At 36.9% G+C, this 25,549-nt stretch overlaps 1 protein-coding gene across 1 annotated transcript; it reads left to right on the top strand.

Moving 5' to 3' along the window:
- Positions 1-6,672: 6,672 nt before the first annotated feature.
- Positions 6,673-8,154, top strand: LOC124790072 (protein ALP1-like). The gene is made up of 4 exons (XM_047257636.1): positions 6,673-6,716; positions 6,825-6,959; positions 7,061-7,208; positions 7,293-8,154. The coding sequence occupies exons 2-4, from the start codon at positions 6,895-6,897 to the stop codon at positions 8,061-8,063; spliced, it is 984 nt and encodes a 327-aa protein (XP_047113592.1). The 5' UTR covers positions 6,673-6,716; positions 6,825-6,894; the 3' UTR covers positions 8,064-8,154.
- Positions 8,155-25,549: the final 17,395 nt, after the last annotated feature.

The following is a 25,549-nucleotide window of genomic DNA, read 5'->3' as shown; positions in this document are numbered from 1 at the left end:
AATAAAATCTGGCTAAACCAAGAAATGAACGTGATCATTTTATATTTCTCAGTCTGGGACACTCCTTAACTGCTCTTCTGCATTCCAGGTGAGGTTTGATCCCATTCACTTCTACCAGATGGTGTAGAAACTTAAGTTCTTCAGTTATCATTATTGCATCAGAATATCCGAGGACTAAGGGATAAGCTTAATGAGTTGCTTATTTGTGTTGAAGAATTAGAGTTGAGCAAACCAGTTGATATAATCTGCCTCTCCGAACATCATGTGACCACTGGTACAGATATGTTAAATGTTACAGGATTCACGTTAGCTTCTTATTTCTGTAGAGAAAATATGGAGAAAGTAGGAGTTGCCATATTTGTCATAAACTGTTTTGATTTCATCAATATTGATATTAATAAATTTTGGTCAGTACAGCAATTTGAGGCTTGCTGTCCCATCTCATAGTAAAAAACAAGGAAATAGTGGTTGCTAGTGATTTTAATGTGGATTTATTGATAAGCTCTGTCAGTGAACACTTATTGCAGTCAGTAACACTATCTTTCAATTTAGTTCCTACTGTGAATTTTGCTACTAGGATATGTAAATGCTCTGAGACTGCTATTGATAATATCTTTGAAGACAAATCTAGGGAAAAAAAGTCATATCACAAAACCAATAGTAAATGGACTATCTGATCATGACATGCAGCATCTTGTGTTAAATGTTGAAACTTGTCAGGATAAAAAAATCTATTAAATCTGAGTACCGGTGAGTAATAAATTAGTCAAAAATTGAGAAATTCAGGAAATTGCTCAAAGACATTAACTCGATAGATGTTTACAATACTTCTGACTCAAATGGAAAATACAAAGCATTCATAAATAAAGTTACCTCCACTTTTGAAAATTATTTTCCTCTAAAGGTAAGTCAAATCACCCAGAAGTCAAAAAATAAACTGTGGATTACAAAAGGAATAAAGATATCATGTGGGACAAAAAGGAGACTGTATCTACTATCTAGGAACAGCTCTGATGTTAGAATTGTAATGTATTACAGAGAATATAGCAAAATATTGAAGCAAGTAACCTAGAAATCGAAGCAGCTTTATTATGAGGAAAAGATAATTACATCAGGCAACAAAATAAAAACTGTATGAGATATAGTGAAGACAGAGACAGGTGGGGCCAAGAAGGAAGACGAACAGATAGCTCTAAAAATAAATGAGACTTTGGTAACAAGTACATGTAGTGTTGGAAACCTCTTAAACAAGTATTTCATTTCTGTTACTGACAGCTTGTTGTTGTCAGGTTCGGTGAACAGTGCAATGGAGTATCTGAGACTAGTCTTTAAAAATAACTTCAATAAAATGGAAATGACACTCACATCTCCCAAAGAAGTAGCATCCATCATAAAATCCTTAAAATCTAAGTATTCCTGTGGGTATGATAACATATCAACAAAGTTGATCAAATAGTGCTCACGCGAGTTGAGTTCTATCTTAAGATTACATTAGATTAGATTTACTTTAATTCCAATTGATCCATAGTGAGTTGGTCCCCCAGTATGTGGAACATGTCAGAAAGTTATTTCTGTAATCAATCTCTTATCAGCAGAACATTTCCAGACTGGCTAAAATATGCTGAAGTTAAGCCTCTTTGCAAGAAGGGGGATAAAGAGATACCATCAAACTATCGACCAATTTCACTTTTGCTGGCCTTCTCAAAAATATTTGAAAAGGTTGTGTTCTAGCATCTCCTTAAGCATCTGACTGCAAATAATTTATTGTCCAAGTGACAGTTTGGATTTCTTAATGGTTCTGATATGGAGAAAGATATTTACACTTGACAGTGAGAATGTATTTAATTCATTAGATAATAAATTAGAGGCTACTGGCATTTTCTGTGACCTGTCAAAAGCTTTTGACTCTGTGAACCACAGCATTGTCTTAAGTAAATTAGAATATTATGGTGTCATTGGCGATGCTGCGAAATGGTTTGAGTCTTATCTATCTAACAGGAAACAAAGGGTGTCATTGCAAAATACCTGTACAGTAAGCAGTGAATCTTCATCCGACTGGGAATTAATTACATATGGTGTTCCTCAAGGTTCCATCTTGGGCCCATTGCCTTTTCTTGTTCACATTAATGACCTTTCATCTGTTACACTGCCCGATGCTAAGTTTGTTTTGTTTACAGATGATACAGACATTGCAATAAGTAGCAAGTCAAGTACAGATTTAGAAATAGCTGCTACTCAAATTTTCACTGACATTAATAAGTGGTTTAAAGCTAATTCACTGTCATCAAACTTTGAGAAGACCCACTATATGCAGTTCAGGACTTGTAAGAGATTTCCTTCCAGCATGTGTATAACATATAAAGACCTGCAGATCGAAGAGGTTGATAGCGTTAAATTTCTGGGATTACAACTTGATAATAAATTCAGTTGGGAAGGGCATACCACAGAAATTGCTTAAGCACCTAAACAAGTCTGTAATTGCTGTGAGAATGATGTCAGATGTAGGAGATAAAAATATTTTTAAAAACTTGCATACTTTGCTTACTTTCATTCCATTGTGTCATATGGGTTCATATTCTGGGGCAACTCATCAAACCGAGCAAAAGTTTTTAGGATGCAAAAGTATGTGATAAGAATCATTTGTAGTGTAAATTCAAGAACATCATGCAGAAACCTGTTCAAGGAACTTTGTATCCTAACCACAACTTCTCAGTACATTTATTCCTTAATGATATTTGTTGCAAGTAATACATCTCTATTTCCAACCAGTAGCGCAATACATCAATACTAGGAATAAGAACAATCTACATAAGACCTAAAATCACTTACCTTGGTCCAAAAAGAGGTCCAATATTCAGGAACAAACATTTTCAATAAATTGCTAGCAACCATTAAAACCTTGATTTTAGATAAAGCACAGTTTAAACAGAGTTTGAAAGACTTTTTGATATGCAACTCCTCTAGTTCGTAGATGAATATCTTAACAGAGACTGTTAAGCAGGCTTGAGTAAAAATATCTGTTAGATTTCAGTTTTGACATCACCTGGACGCAACAGTCAGGTTTAGGTATTTTGGGTATGATAAATTTGTTAATTGTGCATAACAGTGTTTCATTCTAACAGCATGTTAATTCTGTAAATATTAGCTGTTCCAGTTTACCACATTGTATTCACCTATTTTGACAATTTACTGACAAATGATCAGGGTAGTAAGTATTATATTTAAAAGTTTTTATGTTATATTTCTGACATGTTCCACACCCACAAGAATCATCTCATTTTTTGGGTATATGGAACGAAAGCTGAGTCTAATCTAATCTAATCTCTTGCGTGAAATGTGATTTTGTGAGTTCAATTGCAATTCCTTTTTCTTGAAATTTTTGTAAGGCTTTAATTAATGTTCTACAATGTTCTTCCCAAGTCTTAAATACTATTAAAGTGTCCTTTACATATACAATCAATTCTTGTAGTAATTCTTTCCCTAATGCTTTGACAATCACCTTTATAAACACTGCAACTGTGATGTTAAAATCGAATGGTAAAACTTGAAACTGATATGACTTCCTGTCACATAAAAATACTGTATATTTTCTTGAATTTTTATATTAATTTACCTGCTAATAACCTTCGGTTAAGTGCACTGAACAGAAAAATCTTTTTCTTTGAATTTGGGTAGCAAATCGACTATACATACAGGTCAACCTCTTTCCATTTCTACCTGTTTAATTAATGTGTGGTCATCTAACACCAAATGCATCCTCACCTGTAGACTTCCTTACTGTTAGCAGTGGATATAATCTTATTATCTACCATTTTATTTATTTCTTCCTGCGCTACTGCTTGTAAAACTAAAGGCATTGGATATGGTTTACTTTAACTCTGAAATGGCACTCACAGCCTCCTATTTCTCCTGGTTTTTTGCAAAACACATACTATACTTTTGTAAGATATTATATAGTTCTTTCTTCTGGTCTTTAGTTAGTAGAGTAGATCTGTAAGCCTCATCATGTAATAAGTTGTCTCCCACTATACCTTATCCTTCATTGACTTCATTACTTATCACATGAATGTTCATTACTGAACACACACTGATATATTCCCCTTAAGCTTGCATCAGATTATTAACTTTGAATAGTATCTCATGGAGATATTTTTCTTGCTGCCAGTATAAAATTTAGCTATCAAAATCCAGCTTTCCTTTATATTTTACTAATCAGTCGATCCCCAACAATATCACTAAATTTACATTTGGTATTACCAACATTGTTTGCATGAACTTAAAATTACTTATACTTGAGGTTAATCAAGGTTCTCCTGTTATTATTCTCCCTTTAGCACCAGTTATTCCAATGATGTGCACCTCCGTCACTGGCAACATTGGACAGTAACATTATTTTTTTATAGACACTAACAGTGATACCAATGGGATTTCACTTCCCAAAGCTACATAAATGTCTACTGCTTTACCTTCCATGTACCTCTTCTGACAGTCATTTTTCTTCTACCAGCCAGTCCCTTGTTGATAAGATTTGATTAAATGTAACCAGTTTTGCTGTCTTTGGGCCTACTGCTGAAATGTCAGATGCTGGATTTTGGCCCTCCCTCCAGGATGTTCCCCATGTCCCTTCATTATATTGGGGTTTTTAATTTGTATCACATGCTGATTACAGTCAAGTACACTCTGATTCTTACTAGCATCTACAACGCTAACAGTATCTGGAGTGAATCCTGTGTATTTACTTGTTGTGTGGTTTGATTACTTGTATTGTTTTTGTTGCTGTTATTTCATGGAATACTACAATAATTGTTGATCGTGTTAGGACAGCAACCAGCCACAAATTTACTTTGAGTTCCTTTATTCAAAGGAAACTGTTACCGGTTTCGAATCGTTGCGATTCATCATCAGATGGTTTACACGCTTTCTTTCTACATTTGGTGTGTTTTTTACAGACTAAATGTAGAAAGAAAGCGTGTAAACCGTCTGATGATGAATCGCAACGATTCGAAACCGGTAACGGTTTCCTTTGAATAAAGGAACTCAAAGTAAATTTGTGGCTGGTTGCTGTCCAAACACGATCAACATTTGTCTTCAAAAACAGCCACGGTCTCCAACATGTCATCATATGACAAAATTGCACTACAATAATTACTTTCATTTCACCTAATATTTCTATTTCTATACCTATTACTGCCACTAGTTTTGTTAGTGTCAATACCTCTTTGATTACACACACATCTTGTTTAAGGACTCTAGGCCTCTATAAAGGTCACAGTTCCTTAACATCCTTCCATCCTCTGTCCAAAACCTCCTTTCATACATGGTATAGACAACTTCGAACTACAACTATTGCTAAACAGTTTCCTTCTAAAGGGTTTTTTTAATACTTTGACTGGATTAAATATCATTCGGTGCATTTTTTAGAGCCTCCCCAAAAATTATTATAACACTTAGGGTCTAACGGTTGTAGCATCAACATTTCCCATTTACTTGTAAACTGATATTTGCCTTTAAACTGTTCTCTAAAATCGTCTCACGATTTAATGTCCTTGGAATGGGCTGTTTCCCATTATACCGTGTTCCCGGCTAAATAATTGAGTGCAAAATCTATCTTTCTTTGGTCTTCCCAGTTATTTGGTAAAGTCCTCAAAAAGATATAAGAAATACGTAGGATGTACTTCTCCATCTGGTTTAAACTTTGGAAATTGCTTTACCAAGCTCATTCCCATCCTTGATTGAAGTTCTTCTAACCATTCTGTTGGTTTTCATGTACTATTTTAACATACTGTACTCTTTTTCCATAGCTCCTCCCAGATTTTCTGCAACTCTTGTTGATTAGAATTAGACTCACCAGTCAAAGTAGGTGTAAAAGAGGAATCAGTTCTTTCCTGTACACTTTTTCTACAAACTCTTGCAATCGTCTCTCCAGGGCAGGTAAGTTGGTATGAGGACTCAAAATTCACTGAATATCCTACCTCACTCGAGTATCTCTACCCTTTCTTTAGTATTAGAGATTTCCTTGTTAACTGTTCTCAAATTTTTAAGAATATTTTTAAAACATTCATCAACTTCATTGCAGATTACAGTACACTGATTATTTATTTCCTTTCATAACTCCTGGGGTAAATTAATGATTACATTTTCTAAGGTAAAAATGCTATTTCACTGTGTTGATATTACACTTAGTATTTCATCTTGTTTCATAATTATTCTATCCTCGTGTGCTTGAAGAGCTTCTTCTAGTTCAGTATTTATATTAGCTAGTTCTGCTTTAATAGTTTCCTCTTCTTTAGTGTTAATATTAGCTACTTCTGCATTAAGAATTTCCTCATGTTTAATATAATATTAGCTGCTTCTGCCTTCATACCATCTCCTTAAGCTCGTCTCACACGGAGCAAGGTTCGCCGCAAGTTTGCGAGATGGCGAGCATGCCTGCCGGCTTGCAGGAAAAGGAGCCGGCTATCTTCCATGCCGAAGCTCTCCCATGGTGCAAGATCGGCAGCTAGTTGTGTTGTGATCGGCTGCGTGTTGTATCGAACGAAGATGGCTGCTTCAGGTACAGATGTTCAGAGCAAACTGACATTATTAGCTCTTTTGGTGCTAAACGATGCAGAAATACATGCTACTGAGAGAAGAAGAAAGAAAGAATGGACGAAAAACTGAATTAAGAGGAGAAACGCTGGGAAAGGTGTGCCCTCCATGCTTCATAAAGATTTGAGGTTAGTTCGCATAACACCTACTTTTGTTTGAAAAGTATCACCATTTCATTACTGTTTGACTTTATAAATATACCAATAATGACTGTTATATACGACTTTATTTTATAGGATAAAAGATCGCACATCCTTTGCAAATTTTATTTGAATAGATGTATTGGTATTTGAAGAACTGCTTCGTATGGTTTCGCCTTTGATTCAGAAGAAAGACACGGTGATGCGTCAGGCAATTACGGCGCGGGAAAGGTAAGTGCATTATTATATGTTCGAAACAGAAAGTTAATTTTTATTTATAATCCATTGTAATTTTACGATCAATCTGAGACATGTTTAATATACGTCTCTAGGCTTGCTGTCACACTGCGTTTCCTAGCGACCGGAAACACTTACAAAGATTTGGCCTATTCTACACGAATAGCGAACAACACGCTCTCCCGTATGATACCAGAGACTTTGACGGCCATAGCAAGCGTGTTAGGAGATAATGCGATACAGGTAATCTCAAGATAAATGCTATAAGTATTTACTACGATTTTCTACTTGCTACGGCACGACTGTGAAGTAAAATGTAATTTGCAGTGTCCAACTGATCCTGCCGAGTGGAAAGTAATAGAAGATGGGTTCCACAGCCTCTGGCAATTCCCGCATTGCATTGGAGCACGTGATGGGAAACATGTCAAGTTTAGGCCTCTGCGCTCTGATGGTTCATCATTCAGAAACTACAAAGGTCACGACAGCATAGTTCTTTTAGCTCTAGTAGATGCTAATTATAAATTTTTGTTTGTGGACATTGGCAGAAATGGAAGAATGAATGATGGTGCAATATTCAGAGAGAGTGCCTTGTTCATGAAACTCATGGATGGTTCATTAAATTTGCCACCAAAGTCTCCACTTCCAGATAGTGACATCTGTGTCCCCTACATGTTTGTGGCAGATGATGCTTTTGCGTTAAAGGAAAATTTAATGAAACCATATCCTGAACGTGACATGACACCTGAAAAAAGAATTTTTAACTACAGAATTTGTAGTGCACGAAGAGTTGTGAAAAATGCCTTTGGCATAATGTCAAACAAATTCAGAATTTTGCTGCAGACTATTCCACTATATGTTTCCAAAGTAGAGCTCATTACAAAAGTGTGTTGCTTGCTACATAACTTTGTACTTGCCAGAAACTCTCAAGGATATATCCCTCCAAACGTAGATGAATTACCATGTCTTCCTGGCATTGCTACTCAGGGTGCAAATCATAGTGCAGCCAGTGCAAGAGAAGTGAGACATCTGACATGGTATTTCAATACTGTTGGCAGAGTTCCATGGCAGGAAAGGTGTGTTCAGGAAGGTAACAGATAATGGTTTACTATGTTTCTGAAACATTACCTTATTCATTGTTTCATTTTCAGTCCTTTGGCATAGTGACAGTGATTGTGTGTGTGTGTGTGTGTGTGTGTCAGAGAGAGAGAGAGAGAGAGAGAGAGATAAATATAAATTTATATGTATCTAGAGAGAGAGAGAGAGAGAGAGAGAGAAATATAAATTTATATGTATCTCAAGCAATGATTGGAACCTGTGCAAGACCTTGCAAAAATCTGATCTTATTTTGTATAACAGCTCCACAATTAATTACCTGGGACATGTAGAGAGCCACTATTATGAAACAATATTTTTCTTTGATGGTTATGAAGAAGGTATGGAAAGACCTACTAAACATTTATGTATCCCAAATAACCAGTTTTGGAAGATAATTTTGTGCTGACTGTATTTGTGGTAGTAAGGTACTGCACAATATTTTTTTCTGATTGATAGCACTTGGATGTATATGCTTATTTTTATTTTACTTATTTATTTATTCATTCATCGAAGGAACATCTAACAATTATCTGGTATTTGTCACCATAATACAATGGAAAGACATAGTTTGTAAATATACATATATGTGTACATATAAGTATGCTTTTGGGATAGGACAGCTGGTTGGTTGTGGCCTTGACAGAACCTTGATGAGGGGTAACATAAATCAGGATGGCCAAATAGGGCCTGCTCCAACCTCTTAAAATATGAGGTTACTATTTTAACAGTTGGATTGGCTCATCTGTTTAGCCCCTATTGCACAATGTTCTTTGATTTAAGTACTGTCTGTTCCAGATAACTTATAATACAAATGTGGTTTTACTGTTCACTTTTAGACACGGAACAGCATTTAGTGATAACTCTGGATCACAAATTTGCTGCTTTACACCGTGCTCTAACTTTAGTCTGCTTGGAAAACTGGCTCCACACTGGTAGACATACTTCTATTCCCACCTCTGTCCTGAGTCTTCATCCCCTGTCATTCAGTTCAGATATTGGCACAGGATTACAGTATTTTATGGTGTCGGGATGGTGATGTTATCCCATATTACTATTAACCACTTCCATTAACACTCTATCAGTGATTCCCAACCTTTGTGAAACAATGTTTCTGCATGGAGTCAGATTTTAGCTACTACCCTTGCACACCAATTTTTGTTGCTACTACTTTTTGATAACCTCTTTTTTTATAGAATGATGTTGGTAGTCTCAGAACAACATGTTAAAATTGGTTCATTGTACTCCTGTTTGTAAGCCACTTGATTTTTAGACTCCTTGTGTTTGAAATACCAGCAACTAGAAGACACCACTTTGCTACTGTTCTGAGTGAGAACTGAATAATAATAATAATAATAATAGTAATAATTTGTGTGGCACAATGGCAAAGTGCCTTTCTTTTGATGTGATGCCACTTCGGCAACTTGCATATTCCTAATCTAATCCTGTTATCAAGATGGGACATGTCATTTTTGGCAGCTCTTCACATCACTGAAAGGAGAATGCTACACTGAAGGCAAACTGAAAATTTTTGTGGTCTGAACAGCCTTAAATTTTGCTTCCTGTTTTCAGGCACACTATCACTAGCCTCCTTTAGCAGTGTAAGAACTATTACCTACTTTCTATTAATTTTGATGTATGTTTGAAACTGCAAAGAGAATAATGAAGCAATATATGGTTAAGAGAACTATGTACAACTCTGAGAATATATTTAGGCATTTATGAGGTCTCAGTGTTGTGATAGATGGCTGCTACAAAGTATGTGCATTTTTTTATCAGTTGCATAAAACTTTCTTAATCAGTATGCATGTATTCAAGAATATTGTCTATATTTCTATTCAGACAATAGATGTCTGTTTTTGTGTGTAAGAGATTTTCTGCTGTTCGTTTCTGGTTTTCTGTTCCAGATGCAGCTGCCGATACACCAACTACGTGGTAGGATTCACGTTCAAGAATGCTTGTGAAGTGTTCTGAAGAAAATACTGTTGCAGTTCACGTGTCCATATTTAAAAAGTGTACAGAACAAAGCAGCCATGTAAAAAGACATTTTTTACTGTGTGTGTGTGTGTGTGTGTGTGTGTGTGTGTGTGTGTGTGTATTGAGCTAACTGCAGCTATTATATATGTTATGGGATTATTTGTTTATTAAGTAAATATCAAGCCATCCTGACTTGGGTTTTCATGGTTTCCCTTGTCGCTAAGGTGAATACCGGGATGATGTCTCTAAAATGCCACGGCCGACTTCATTCACAAGTGTGTCACATTATGTATTTCTCTGATACAGTTGTTAAATTTTAATACGCAAATACAATGCATAAACAGAATTGGTTAAAAATGGTACTGCTTATTTTACTCCTGTTTCCTATCATGTTAACTTCCTATTGTAATTACTTATCATGCAGACGACTTGTATCTCTGTGTATTATTTAAATATCCCAGGATATTTTAACTGTATTCAATTTCTTAAATACAATTATATCATTAGATATCACAAGATTCCAGCTGCTATTATTTGTCACGTAAGTACATGCTTCTTTTGGAATTCATACTATGATTGGCTACATATCTCAACTACTGCATTTATGGGTGATACTCTTGAAGTAATTTACGAACTCAGAGATTTAGAAATCCTTACCATCGAGTGGATTCAAAACGGCATATTTTAATTTGTTCTCGTGAAATAGCCTGATCTAAATGTACAGTTGAGTGCAAAGCTTTCATGCAGGCTATGCTACTACATAGGCAAGTCTGCATAATGTTGTTACCAAATATCTCAAAGTACTTGGGTAATTTGCTTCAAATTTTTACACTGTTTAATGAACATCTGGATAGATAGGGGGTGGGGGTGTTACCAAAACTCTATAGCAAGATCTTTACCAATATGTTTTGTATTTTTATCTGATACTCTCATTCATATTGACATAGGCTATTTTTCCTCTTTTTCATAAATGTCTTAAGGTTTTCTGCATAAAGTTACTGCAAGAAAGAAATTGCTATGCTGTGAAAATGTACAGCTTAACCTATTCACACAGTGTTTCAACCAACATAGTCTGGCACGTCTACCGTTATGCAAGTTGTTTCCCCTATCATAATTCTTCCTACTTATGTATAATCAAATTGTATACAAAATGTGCTGCTAAGTTTTCATCATAGCAATCATATTTATAGGAAAGAGGCCAGTTGCACTTGTGGGTTATGATTAGAAAACTTTGTAATCCTATTCCTAAGCAGATTAAAATTGTGAAATTTCATTGAAATTATTGTCCTCAAAAATTCAGTAGCAGAAGTCTTTAGAATACCCTGTATACCAGTTATCTCAATGGATGCACTTACTCATATTGAGACGTTCCAATCAAGGCTCAAGATCATACAGTGGTAAGATAAGGATGGGGAGAGAGGGGTGCTAAAGATGTGTATCCAATTCCCGCACATATTTTACAATTGTCCAGCGTTTCTGTGTTTGCTAGTATATAATTATGTTACAGGGATTTTACTTTAGTCATTCCTTTCAGACAATGAGAAAGTTCTATTTCACTAAATGTCCTCTTTCCTGCATCAGTGTACTGTTTTACTTACTCTTTTAACTATTTTACAATTCTCCGTACTAGACATAGCTTTTATGTTGACTGCAATGTGGCCACTAGCAGAAATAGCCAAGGCTCTGCCTCGGCTAGTGGAACCCCATGGCAGCGAATGCAACAATATTAGTGGTTTAATTTCGAAATTGGTATTGATAATTGTTCTAGCTATTTCTTATACATCACTTTCTTATTGTGAAGATGCTGATACTTCATGAACAACGGTTTCTTTGATTTCTTAGTATTGCATTTCATTTACCTTCCTGGAAAATTGCTTTCAAAACCGAAAAAATCGTTTAATATGAAATATGTTGGTAGTACAGCTAGCATTAGGATTATCAGAAACTTCACGAGTCAACACTACAGCTTTCTTTATCTAGATTTCCCTTTTTGCATCTGTCATTAGACTTTTACCATTAATTTCCATTAAATGTTTGAGAGTGCATTTACTGTTGGTAAAGTTGCTGTTCAGCTCCATGAGGATATGCACATAAATCATAAAAATGATCTTGCTAAACAATTGATTTCTGATTCAATTAGCAGAAATATTACCTTTAAATTTGAAGCTTCATTTTCATGTTAAGTGCAGTAAGTGGACAAAGGATCTTATAACACTTCTCGCATTTGTTTCTGGTTACCCTTAAAACAGACTTCTCAAAGCAGTTCAACAAAGCATTGTAAACATATGTATAAATTAAATCTCAGAAGAACTATACAAATATCTACATCAATCCACCTCAATAGAATTTATGTCATTAGTAGAAGATTAATTATTTGTAACTAGTTATACCAAGGCTGAAAAAAAAGGCTGAAATTTGTTTTCCAGAGACAATTAAATTTTCTCTCTTAAGCCTTTCATAAAATTTCAGGTTTGAGATAAATAGAAGTCTTACAGCAGGGAAAAAATGTTTATTTTATCAATATTTCATATGGCAGTGGAATGATGTGCTATAAGTAAATGACATAAATGAAGTAATGGAATGACAATTTTATAATTCAATGACTGGCATATGTCTTTACTGTATGTTGCACAACAAATAAAGATATTGTTGGCCAAGATGTTAGTGGAAATTAAAGGGAACTTGGAAGAAAGGAATAAAGTAAATAATTTTAAATACCATTTATTTTCTGTACATCATGAAAATCACAAACTTACACAATTTCACTTTCACTCGAGTTCTGCATTTGTATCTGCAGATCTTTCAGTTTTGCTTCTGTTGTTACATTAACAAGGTCTCTTATTAATTGCATTCTGATTTCATTGCTCTTGATTTCCTTTGCAAGGTTACCAATGAATATCATGCAGCTATCCATAGTTAGCTCTGCCGAGGGTTGTTGGCGGTCTTGGGTGGCACATATTTTATTAGCTATTACCTCAACAGCACTCATGTACCCATCACCAGGCCTCTTCCTTCTTCCATCCCTGCTTTGAGTGGCATGGGTAGGTGGTGGTGGTGGTTGCTGCTGCTGCTGCTTCTCCTCATTGTTCCACAATGCATACATCGTTGAGCACATCCACATCAAGACTATAACAGCCTTCGATGTTTTGATGTGGTGATGGTTGTATATCCACACTTTGAGAAGAGAGACTGCATGTCTGTAAATTGCAAAACGTTCTGAAATTTATTGCAATACTATAACTGAATGAAATGCATAACATCCCAATGAACAGTTGAGCATACTGAAGTTTTGTAAATAATGTAAGAGACAGTTACTACATAAGGGGTAACTTCTATTTAAATCACATTTTGTTATTATAAAAGTGGGGGGGGGGGGTGTTCTTTGCCCCAATTTCAGGGAAACTGAGGCAACTTTTTCCCTCTGACAAATTTGATCAAAATAGCTCCACAATATTTTCATTGCTGTCTTTCACACCTGAAGCAACTTGGGATGAATCTTAACACATTGAAAGGAATACAGCTTAAGAGAATAGTGGGTATGAATGCAAACAAAAGAAAATTCCAGTAATCCATAACAAATGGAACATTTGCTAAAAATGTCACAAAATTCTTCTGAATCAGTAAAAGGTACTAGTAAACAACCTGATAGAAGGAAGAAACCAGGCAGTGCTTGATTATTCTAGTGATGAAGACCTATCATAAGAAGAAATTGCAGATGAGGAAGTTCAGATGAAGACTGGGAAACATACAGAAGAAATAAAACCATATCAAAACCACAAAGAAAACTGACACCTATCCACAAGCAAATTAGGCCTAATCCACACTAGGGCTACTTTGCTCCAGTTTTTAAAAGGTCAAAAAATTTAAAAAATAATCCCTTCAGGATTTACTATGGTTCTTAAATAGCTTCTAACAGAATAACCTCATTTTCAAAAATAATTTTACAAAACTACTACCCACTACATGATTTTGTATGAATAACTACGACAGTCTAAGACCCATGAAATCCAGTTTTTGTCTTAAGTAAATAGGTAACTTATCTCTTCACTTTCATTGTCCTCAATCATGGAATGTTGAGTCAGGCCTATGGCTGTGCTTTTTCGTGGCAAGCAATGATCCGCCAAAAACATTAACTTCTCGTAATACCATAAAGATGGTTTGTATATCTGAAAAATTGTACGTTCATATTAACGTACCGTAAAATGAGGCGACTTTGTGACTGGTGAGGTGACTTTGTGACAAGGGATCGAGTTTTCGTATTTTAAATCTCGCGCCGCGACCGCTCGTCTCAGGAAAGAGCTGAACCACGCATTTCGTTTGTCAGACATGCCACGCCACGTAGCGGCAGCAGGGTGAAGCTTCTGCACACGCATAGTTCCTTCCGACGCCGTTGCTTAGAAACGCTGTTATTTACGTTTTCGTAAAACGAGGGAAACTTTATATTGTGAAAACGTTTATGTTAAGGACGCAACTAAAACAGGTATGTACATTTGTTTGTTAATATGTTGGGCAAATTATTGTAGAATATCGATTAAATCAAGCCATGTTTGTTGAACATATGAGACAAAAACTGAAATGCACGCACTTTGTGTGGCGACTTTGTGACACCCCAACTTGTCACAAAGTCACCCCACCATGGTTTTAGGTTATATTTTATCACGTTTTTTTGTCTTTCAAGCACTGAAAAGAAGATGAGGTCTTATAAAAGGAAGTTGGGTGCAAGAGCCTATAGAAATTACTCTCCAGAGACGTTAGATAAAGCCGTTAAATTGGTTTTAACAAAGAAAATGACCCTGCGAGCAGCATCTGAAAGGTTAGTGGCAGTTCTTTAATTCTTCATACACTGTCACACAGAAAGTAAACGTTTTATTGGATACTGTAAGGCTAAAATAGACGTTTAGATGACCATCTGTTTGGCGTTTTTAAGCAAATTCTTCTGCTTGAATAGGGAGCAAAATACAGCTATGTACACCAGGAAGTTACCTACATTCCTTTATTTTGTTACAAACTTTACTGTCATAAAACGGGTTTTTACACCAATTTGCAACTTCTGGCATTTGTAAAGGAAGCATTTATGCAAATTTTAAACCTACCTTCGTAAAATTCTGATATTTTGGCATTTTTTCTATTAAACATCTTTTAAAAGGTATGGTATTTTTTTCTGAATTATACCATACTGGTATATATGTTTTATACATTCTTTTTCTCTGCTTTTAGGTTCAATATTCATCGAAACACATTGTGGAACAAAACCAAAGAGTAAAACGTTCGACCACCTCAAACTCAGAGACAGTCAAACCTAAAAGACAGCATGGGGGTCAACCTATTTTTACAAAAGAAGAAGAGGATACATTCGTTGCTCATTCCATTGCAATGGCATCGTATGGTTTCCCAATGACATTACTTGATTTGCGCTGTGTCGTCAAATCATATCTAGATCGAACCGGAAGAAAAGTTCCCGTGTTTGGAAATGGAAACTTTCCTGGGAGAGAGTGGGCCATGTCATTTATGAAGCGGCATAAGTATGTTCTCTCCGAACGTGTCGCCAAAAATATCACACATGCAAGAGCTGCGACTGATACTGAAGTGATTGACTCATATTTTGAGCATTTAGAGAAGGAGTTAGAGGGTATTCCACCAGAAAAAATTTGGAATTACGACGAAACGAACGTCCAGGACGATCCGGGAAGCAAAAAAGTGTTGGTCAGAAGAGGAGCAAAATATCCAGAGCGGATACAAAATTGTTCCAAAGCGTGTACTTCGATTATGGTCTGTGGGAACGCCGCAGGACAGTTGGCTCCACTATACATAAATTACAATGCCGAGAACATGTGGTCGACCTGGACCGAAAATGGACCTGAAGGAGCCCGCTACAATCGCACTAAATCTGGATGGTTTGATCACCAAGTGTTTGAGGACTGGTTCATCAATCTTATGCTCCCCATACTGAAACAACAAGATGGCCAAAAAGTTCTTATTGACGATAATTTGAGTTCGCATATTAACCTAGAGGTTATTCGACTCTGCGAAAAGTATGGGATAAAATTTATCGCACTCCCACCAAATGCGACACATCTACTGCAACCACTAGATGTTGCCATATTCAGAGTTCTAAAACTGATTTGGCGTGAAATTTTGTCAGATTGAAAGCAATCGACATCTGGTAGCCGGTGCACATCAGTTCCAAAAGATGAACTGCCTGGTCTGTTAAAGAAAATGATGGACAAGCTGCAGGAGAACATCATAAAAAATCTCCAGTCAGGATTTAGGAAGACTGGGATTTTTCCGCTTAACAAAATGGAAGTCCTCCAAAGACTCCCGAAGACCGTCTTGGAAGAGAGCCTACAGTCCTTATCAGGAGTGGTTGGTGAGATCTTCATAGAAGAACTGCAGAAGAAGAGAGAAGAGGTTACAGGATGCCGGGCCCCCAAGAGAAGGAGAAGGCTCACTGTTCCAGCAGGCAGAAGTATCTCCAGTGCCGAAATCGAAGCCAGTAGGGCGGAACAGCCGAAAGGGAAGAACACAAAAGCCAGCACTTCCTCCAGACCCAGCGGATCCAAGGAAAAGGCTGTACTGGCAGGTGAGATGTCTGAAGAAAGCTCTTCAGATGAAGACAACAGCAGAGAGAGGAACTGGACGGATGAAGATCCCAGTGACCCCGACGTGCTGGACGAATCTTTCAGCTGTTTGGAGGATTGAGAACCTGAAATGTCTCCCACAAAAGTGATTCCAAATGATAAAGACGTCTTGGGAATCGACAGCATGGCTCCTGAAAAAAACGTTTTCAAAGTGGATGATTTTGTAGTGATGAACTTTGAAGGGAAACTTTTTCCAGGAAGGGTGACTGAAGAAAAACAAGAGGGCTACATTGTCAGCGTTATGGAGAGGACCAAGATGTTCTGGAAGTGGCCTACTAAAGAAGATGCTATTCTGTACTCCAAAGAAGAAGTTTTGTACACTATCGACCCCCCAAGACCGGTAGAAAAGCGAGGGTTCTTTGAGGTGAAAAATCTAGATTAGAGAGCTCCTTTTTCATCACTTGTAAAAATGATGTAGCTCTACCAAAGCATCAAACACATGTACATTGATTAAATATACTTTTTGATTGGTCAAAATTGTGACATTATTTTTTTCCCATACTTTGTAACCCAAAAACAATGTTGTCACAAAGTCACCCCACAGGGTGGGGTGACTTTGTGACAGAGTTTTCCCTTTATATAGTCGTTCATAAAAAAGATACAAATTTTTTGAAGACATAATCTTGTAAAGGAAGGTTGTAGCTATCTTATGATGCCATCCATTTCAGTTTATGTTAAAAATTGATCAGTGTACGAGTGAAAACATGCAAAACTTGTCACAAAGTCACCCCATTTTACGGTAGTAAAATGTACGTGGGAAAGCTACATCGTAATCCATTACCATTCAAGATTATGTGCTTTAAAAAAATCGGGTGAATATTCAGTGTGATATTTCTAGGAAATAGTCTTAAATGTGTCCGATTTTTGCATGTAGTAGGTTTCTACACTCAACACAAAATTCATAGTTTTGTACTTACGTCGTTCATCCCAGCGCCACTGCTTTTCGTTGATTTTACTTTGGCGTGCTCCACTTTAAATTGAGTTCGTAGATTGTGCATTTTGCTGTAGCACACCTTGCTCGTCGTATATGGTCGAACAAGACACACGGCACTTGCAACTCTTTCGAGTGCTTCTGCACGCAAGTGTTTATTGTAATAATTTGCGCTTTTCACGACGTACAGACACTGCTCTTCCCTATAAGCACATATCAAAGTTTCAATCGCTTCCTTGGACCACTGCGGTGCCATTATTTAATAATTATAATAACTTCCTACCGCACCTCACAACAGCAGAAAAGCAACGATGAACAAAGGCTTCCAGCTCAAGCTTTCCGCGTCTGATGTCACAAACGAAACGTCTCATGATTGGCCAACGCAGGTAGCATGCAGGGAACCTTGCAAGAAAAACAGCACCGGACCCATCCTGGAAATCTTACATGGTACCCAGCAAGGTAGCCCGCTAGCAGACGACGGAGCCCGCAAGGTAGCCGTCGCGCGAGCCAGCCAAGGTTGCTACATAGACGAGCCAGCAAGGAAACTTAACAGCGAATCTTGCTCCGTGTGAGACGGGCTTTAAGCTTTTAAAGCTTCCTGGATGTTTTAAATATATCCTCCTGAAATGTAGCCAGTAAAGCTGTTATATCTACTTCCTGTGCCTCAGCTGCCACCGTACAAGTGGTTACGGGTGTAGGATATTACAAAATTATAATTCGGAGTTTGCCACTACTCAGCAGTTCATCTATATCACTCCATAACAACGTCAATTACAAACAGACATACGATATAATTGTGTCACAATTTCGTAACCGTACAGGTCACCATACATTGTTACTGAATGCTGCAGTGAACCACAGTCAGTCTGCTCATTCACTGTGGAACATTTTGCACCATTTGGCTATAGCAAGTTGCCACTGGAACTGCTACAGTGTGGCTGGTGACATGTAATGGCATGGTGCCATAAACCGTTCACCAGGTTGAACTGCCCTCGCGATATCAGTCAGCTGCTGAGGCATTGTTAATCTTCTTCTCTGAGCCCAACGTAAACTCTGCTGTGTTGCAAGTTAAATTGAATGTGCATGACTTGTGTACTCTTTCATAAAGAAGCACAATAAAATACCAGTTGATTCCATAAGTAAAGACAGCAGCATTTTATATTCTCCAATTCTGCACAAATTTGTTCCTTTTCTCTCTTCAACACACACAGGTGTCTTTGAATGCAACTACCTAGCGTGTGTACTGCTAGACATTCTGTTGTTGACTCCCATTATCCTTGGCAACACCAAGTATTCTCGGATATTTCTGTGAAATATAAATTTTTTTCTTTTTTATAAAAGCTTCCTTTTTGTCTCTTTCTTCACACCTTCTCTTCACATCCTTCACCAAGGTCACCACATGGAATGTTTTCTTGGTCCTTACTTCCCTAATGGGGATGTTAGGAATGGGCCATCAAAGCAGTTCCATAGTCGATTGGTAACTTTCGTGTTTTGCTAGGTTTCTTGCTTCTCTTACTTTTTCTCGTAGTTACTGTACAGTACCAATGCTGCAAGGGTCTGCTATTCAACTGTGGCACAGCTTCTCCCCACGGACAATCTGTTCCGTTTGCTTATCAATCCCCTAATCTTATAACCTTTTGTGTTTGACATCACTTAATTATTAGCTCCCAATATGGGGTGATCTCATTGTTAATTTGCATGCTGTGTGATATCATGAAGAATTCTCAGTTCACTACATTTTTGGCACCCAACATGCGACAATATAATCAGTAATCTGCATGTCAGTTTATGCAGGAGATCAAAATAATTCTCAGTGTACTATATTTTTGGTGCCCAATGTTGGGCGATCTTATTGGCAATTTGCACGCTGTGTGATATCACACAACATTCTTGATTTACCACAAGGTCTTCAACTGAAACTGAGAAAGTTCTTTTTTGTCACCCACGAAATGAATGTCTTGAGATGTCTAGTTAACAGGTAAGTAACCCATTCTGACCCAGAAAAACAATGAACCCTGGCAGATTTTCTGATGTGAGAGGCTTCCTTTGATTGTGCTCTTTCTACATATGCTTCATAAAGAACTTCAGTTGGAAGGCACAGCTGCTACAAGAACTTATGCAGAGAGAAGTGAGAAGCAAGAAAGGTCTTTCTGTATACTAATAAAGCTGTTGACATCTTCACCAGTTATGCACTTTGTAAGGAGAGTGCTGAGATGAAGCTACACACTGATTTCACTGGTTACGGGGTAGGTGCAGTTAATAGTGCAAACCCAGGAATCTGCTGTTGTTGTCCAGGGCACTCTCAGAATTCGAGAAGAACTATTTTATGACTGTGTAAGGCTGTATTTCTGTTCTTTGGGCAGTCAGCAATTTCTGATCCCATTTGATCCTGTTTAGTGAGTAGACCACTCACTGTTGTGAGTGCCAACCATTTTTTACGTTGGGAAACAATCCTGAATGTTCCATCAAAACAACTGGCAATATGGGCTGCAATGCCATTGCTTCAGGAACATGATGTCACAGTAATATGCAAAAGTACACAAACACATAAATACCAACTATCTTTTATGGAATTCTTTGAAGGAACATTACAGAACTCATGTTATCCCAGTTATCACTCTGCTACTGAACATTATGACCAAACAGTGGGAAGGTCCAGCTTTACCAAACATCTCTGAGGTCTTAGAGGAGGAAAGAGCTGTCAAAGAAGGATTCAGTTTAGTAAATGGAACATTATAACAGAATTCTGGTTCAGCAGAATAGAAATCGTTACTCATCACCCCACCTCATTTGCAGCTAGCTGTACTAAAGTATTTTCATTACACTTTGACATTAAGTTATCCACAAGTTGCCCAGACCTGCGATAGAATCAGAAGCAGGTAAATGACTACATCTCTGCCAATCTGTTATTATGTAATATGCTACAGCAATGCTGATGACAGAAGTGTGTGTCTCAGTTATCCCCTCCCACAACTCCTGGTATGAACTCCTCCTGTGATTGCTCTATTTTGCCAGACTGGACAGACCTCTGTGGGAGGTTCCAAAATCAACAAATGGAAATAAATGGGTAATAGTGTGCACTGACTACCTTACCTGCTTTGTGTTGACCGAGGCTGAACCATATGGTGGAACTTATTTGTTTTTGAATTGTCAAAAAACAAACAATTTCTCTGAAACGTGTTTCTAAGTTAACAATATAATAGAAGGAAACATTCCACGTGGGAAAAATTATATATAAAATCAAAGATGAGGTGACTTACCGAACGAAAGCGCTGGCAGGTCGATAGACACACAAACAAACACAAACATACACACAAAATTCAAGCTTTCGCAACAAACTGTTGCCTCATCAGGAAAGAGGGAAGGAGAGGGGAAGACGAAAGGAAGTGGGTTTTAAGGGAGAGGGTAAGGAGTCATTCCAATCCCGGGAGCGGAAAGACTTACCTTAGGGGGAAAAAAGGACAGGTATACACTCGCACACACGCACATATCCATCCACACATACAGACACAAGCAGACATATTTAAAGGGTCTTTAAATATGTCTGCTTGTGTCTGTATGTGTGGATGGATATGTGCGTGTGTGCGAGTGTATACCTGTCCTTTTTTCCCCCTAAGGTAAGTCTTTCCGCTCCCGGGATTGGAATGACTCCTTACCCTCTCCCTTAAAACCCACTTCCTTTCGTCTTCCCTTCTCCTTCCCTCTTTCCTGATGAGGCAACAGTTTGTTGCGAAAGCTTGAATTTTGTGTGTATGTTTGTGTTTGTTTGTGTGTCTATCGACCTGCCAGCGCTTTCGTTCGGTAAGTCACCTCATCTTTGATTTTATATATAATTTCTAAGTTAACAAGTGTATTATTGGTGTAGTCATAAGAATGAATTCGTCATTGGCTTCTTTTGGGCATCACTTATTTCCCTTCTGTAATATATTTTCAATTTTACACATATTTGCATATAATTAATATCAGCACAACACTTTTTATTGGATAGATTCAGTAGTATTTCAACTTTATATCACCATTTAGTTCTGCCTCCTTTTCTGTTTTTATCTGCACATTGTGTCTCGATATTTTTGACAGGACAGCAGTCATTAGAGATAGTTTATGTGGTATGTAAAAAATTTTCAAGTGTTTCACAAGGAGACCCACAATGACTGAAGGTGGAACTTCAATCACTATAGATGAGTCAAGCTACAAGACTTGTTATATATATACCCATCAGTAGATTCTCCAACTCATTTCCATTCTCATATTTGTGAACTCTAGATAGCCTCAGGAGAATGCCATCCTGGACACAGAGTATAAAGTTCACAGCTTCTTGGAATGACATCATCTAAATAGGTATTCTGTCTGATTGGTTTATCATTAAGGCAGAAAAAGTTGTGTAATTTAAAAGTATCCAGAAATATCTTATTTTTAAGAAATTTTCACTTGTGTTAATACTACACAAGTTTGCAATTCTTTTCATTTTTTGTTTAAGTTAAGATAGAACCATAATAGATTTTTCTGTGTATATGCTCCATTAAAATTTGAACTATTATGGATGGAAAGTACACAAACATAAAAAATTTATTTGCAGTAAAGAAACTGGATACCAGAAGCTTTGATTTTCCTTTTAGGGTTAAATGAGGTAAAACAGCACAAATTTAAAACATATTTTTCTTAAAAAGCAAATGTCAAGCATTTTGTATAAAATTCTACACAACTTGGATGTTTACAGCTTCTATCGTCAGTCATGTAGAAGTAAATGACTGAAGATAGAAGTTGTAATGTCCTAGTTGTGTAGCATTTTATACAAAATGCTTGATATTTGCTTTTTAAGAAAAAAAAGTTTTAAATTTGTGCTGTGAAACTTACAGACGTACAGGATGTATCCAGATGATTCTTCTGATTTTACAAGAGTGTATCTAAGAGGTTTATAGCTTCTATCTTCATTCGTGTAGAAGTACATGACTGAAGATAGAAGCTGGAAACCTCCTAGATACACTATTGTAAAATCAGAAGAATCTTCTGGATACACCCTGTATGTCTGTAAGTTTCATTTTCACAATTTTACATCTTTTTTTATTGTCTGTATTGTTATAAAATTCCCAATTTTTTCCATGTGTGGAACAGTTTAATCCCTTTCAGTAATGTTTTGTGAGCAGATTTTTTCTTGAAATCCATCACCTAAATTTCTATTTCATTAGGTGGACTACACAATACGTCAGACAATTCTCTGAAAGCTATTAGTATGTGTATTCTCTTGTTACAGGTGTCCAATAGTTCGCTATATATGTTTTCCATCGTCCTCAGGTTCTGCCAATGTCACATTCAATTCTAAGTAACTTCTTGTCTCTCCTGCTTCTGCCCCAAAATATTTTTGTGAGAACACCAGACACTAGAACAGAAACGTCCTGAGACGAGATATTGTGAGCTACCCCCACCTGTTGCACTACTGCCGCAGTACCAGAAAGAATCTTAATCCAATATTTATTGTATGCTGAAATAAAAAAAAAAATTAATTGGTGTATCCCAAATTTACAGTTTCAAGACACTGTACATAATTTGGTGGCAATGTGACAAAATGTAATGTAGAATCTAAAAATTAAAAATTCAATTTCATCGAAGTTGTGAAGAATTAATGTAATGTAATATGTGATGAGATATGTTGCAGTGATTCAAGAAAATGTATGCGAATCATTAGTGAAGTGCTTTAAATTCAACTCACATGCTTTCACATTTGTCTGCTGGTACGTAGGTCACACTGCCGATACACAGTAGTTATCTGTCCTGGTGATAGTGCCACATTGTCTTTCAGTCCCCAGGCTGGAGAGGGGCCTCTCAGTGTGGGTGCTGAGCCGAGCCCTGTTCCCCCTGAATAAGTAGCTAATGGCTCCTCAAACTAGATCAGAGTTCTCCCCACTTTTAACTTCTACATTGGCAGTTATGGAATTTTGCCTCTGTAAGGTAATTGCTGGCCACCGATTCTGTCTTCCCATATTTTTACGGTTTTCTCAAATTAAATCTCCTCCTGATACATTACACATTTTATACAATGTCTGAAAAAAAAAGTTTACGCGTTCCTCTGCATTTATATAGGGTTAAATCTATTATTGTGGAATATGATTATTGTGATATTGTAATATTATGTTGAGGCCTGCATTGATTCTGTTCCTGACTTTTCCAAGTCAGAAAAATGTACAGCTATCATCAGGAGTAGAGCCTTAAGATTATCAAAACCACTGACATCAAACTCTCACATCAGTAGATGAGAACACCAACATCTAGGCTGCAGTATTCTGTTTCACTTTTTCCTGTTCATGTCAATTGAACATTGAGCTCGATCAATACTCACTGTGTATAGAGTGTCACATAATAATGACATATCCAGCATGTTTGAGTTCTCAAGAGTTTAGTGAGGCGCACTCATTGAGAAATGCATTGAGAATTTCTCCAGCTTCCCGAGATTTGTTCTCATTTCCCATAAATCATGCTATCTGTCTTATATAAACAGCTGCCCAGAGGTGTAAATGGAGCAGCAGCAACAGGTTATTTTCTTCTAAATGGAAATGCAGTAGAGTACTGATTATCCAAATTCCAGTCAACTAAACAACGAATAACCAAAAGCATTTCAGTTGGCAGCCAAACAGCCAACTTGTATCCGAATCGGCAGGGCTGACTAAAGTATGTTCAAGACGGGTAGAAAGCAGTCAGGGATATGTTCGAATCTGATGTCGACCGTGGCCATCAAGTATTGAGGGATCATGAATGACTGCCAGAGTCATAGAGGACTGAGGCCCTCATGGCTCTTTGGATGGGCCTAGTGACAACAAACATGTTACAAAAGAGTGGCCAGTGAGGCAGCTTTTCAATGCCTTAAGATGGCTATGAAGACTGTGATGTTGTCTAATTACTGTTCTTAAAACTTCTGAGAGATTTAGCAGGGGCAGGGTGGGGAGTTCCCTGAGTCTCAGGATCATAAACACATTTTTCACTTCTTTTCCTAAACTGTAGGCCTACTTTAACAGCCATTCTGAACTTTTCAAATTAGGCTATGTTCTCTGCATTATTTGTAAGACATGTGATATAAAGTACATTTCTATGTGATGTGTTTAATTCATTATTTCATCGTTTTATATTTCTGTGTACACTGTTTAATAAATGATTGAGAGTGTCATTTAGTTGCTAATATAGCTTACCAAATTTTGTGTAATCCCTGTCTGTTTTAGTTTGATGTAGTTCTTTTTCGTCAAATGTTTGAGAGGAGTAAAAACATTCAACAATGCCTTTTGTCAATTTTTCATAGCAAAACAAAAGGGGTACCAAATTAACCAGCATTACATGTAGTTTTGCAAGCAAAAAATATTTGATTGCTTGGAAGTAATCAGAGTAATTTAGAAAAAGTTAATTAGTGATTTGAGGGTGATTTGAAATATTTCACAATTAGCTGCCGCTAGCTATGTCAATGAAGTACTACAAAGTTCACCTCTTCAAGGCCTAGCTATTTTGTGCATAAAAAGTTACATTAGTGTGATATTTAACTGTCAATAAAAAAAGTTGAATAAACAACAATTGTCAAATTTTTGTAAAATGATTTGTCTAAAAGTAGACAATAAAAGAAACATCTGACACATCTTTGAATGACACTTGAAATCATGTACAGCAAATGAGGTGCCAATTGAGAATTTAAAATGAGTATGTTAAACTCAGAGAATTTTAAGAGCACTAGAGGATATCTGTGTGGTGGATTATGTAGATAACACAGTCTCATCTGCTGTACATGATTTTGAGCTTCATTCAAAGCCACACCATTCGTAAAAAAAGTGAATGTGTTTGTGTGTGTGCTGTTGCATAGTAATTGGACTGTTTTTCTATTTATATTTTACAGGTGTTTCAATTTAGTGTTTTCAACTTCATCCTCCACATGTCAAATAAGTAACAGTGATGAAAGAATATCAGAATATACT

This window comes from Schistocerca piceifrons, chromosome 3 (genome assembly GCF_021461385.2).
Source record: "Schistocerca piceifrons isolate TAMUIC-IGC-003096 chromosome 3, iqSchPice1.1, whole genome shotgun sequence".
NCBI classification, from domain to species: Eukaryota; Metazoa; Arthropoda; class Insecta; order Orthoptera; family Acrididae; genus Schistocerca; species Schistocerca piceifrons.
Note: the sequence above shows the minus strand (reverse complement) of the source record. Positions and strands in the feature narration are given on the sequence as shown.

Excerpts from the sequence above, each read along its gene's own strand:
- LOC124790072 (XM_047257636.1), top strand. The coding sequence starts at position 6,895 with ATGGTTTCGCCTTTGATTCAGAAGAAAGACACGGTGATGCGTCAGGCA. Across the intron at positions 6,960-7,060 it reads GCAATTACGGCGCGGGAAAG|GCTTGCTGTCACACTGCGTT; the intron begins GTAAGTGCATTA and ends ATACGTCTCTAG. Across the intron at positions 7,209-7,292 it reads TAGGAGATAATGCGATACAG|TGTCCAACTGATCCTGCCGA; the intron begins GTAATCTCAAGA and ends TGTAATTTGCAG.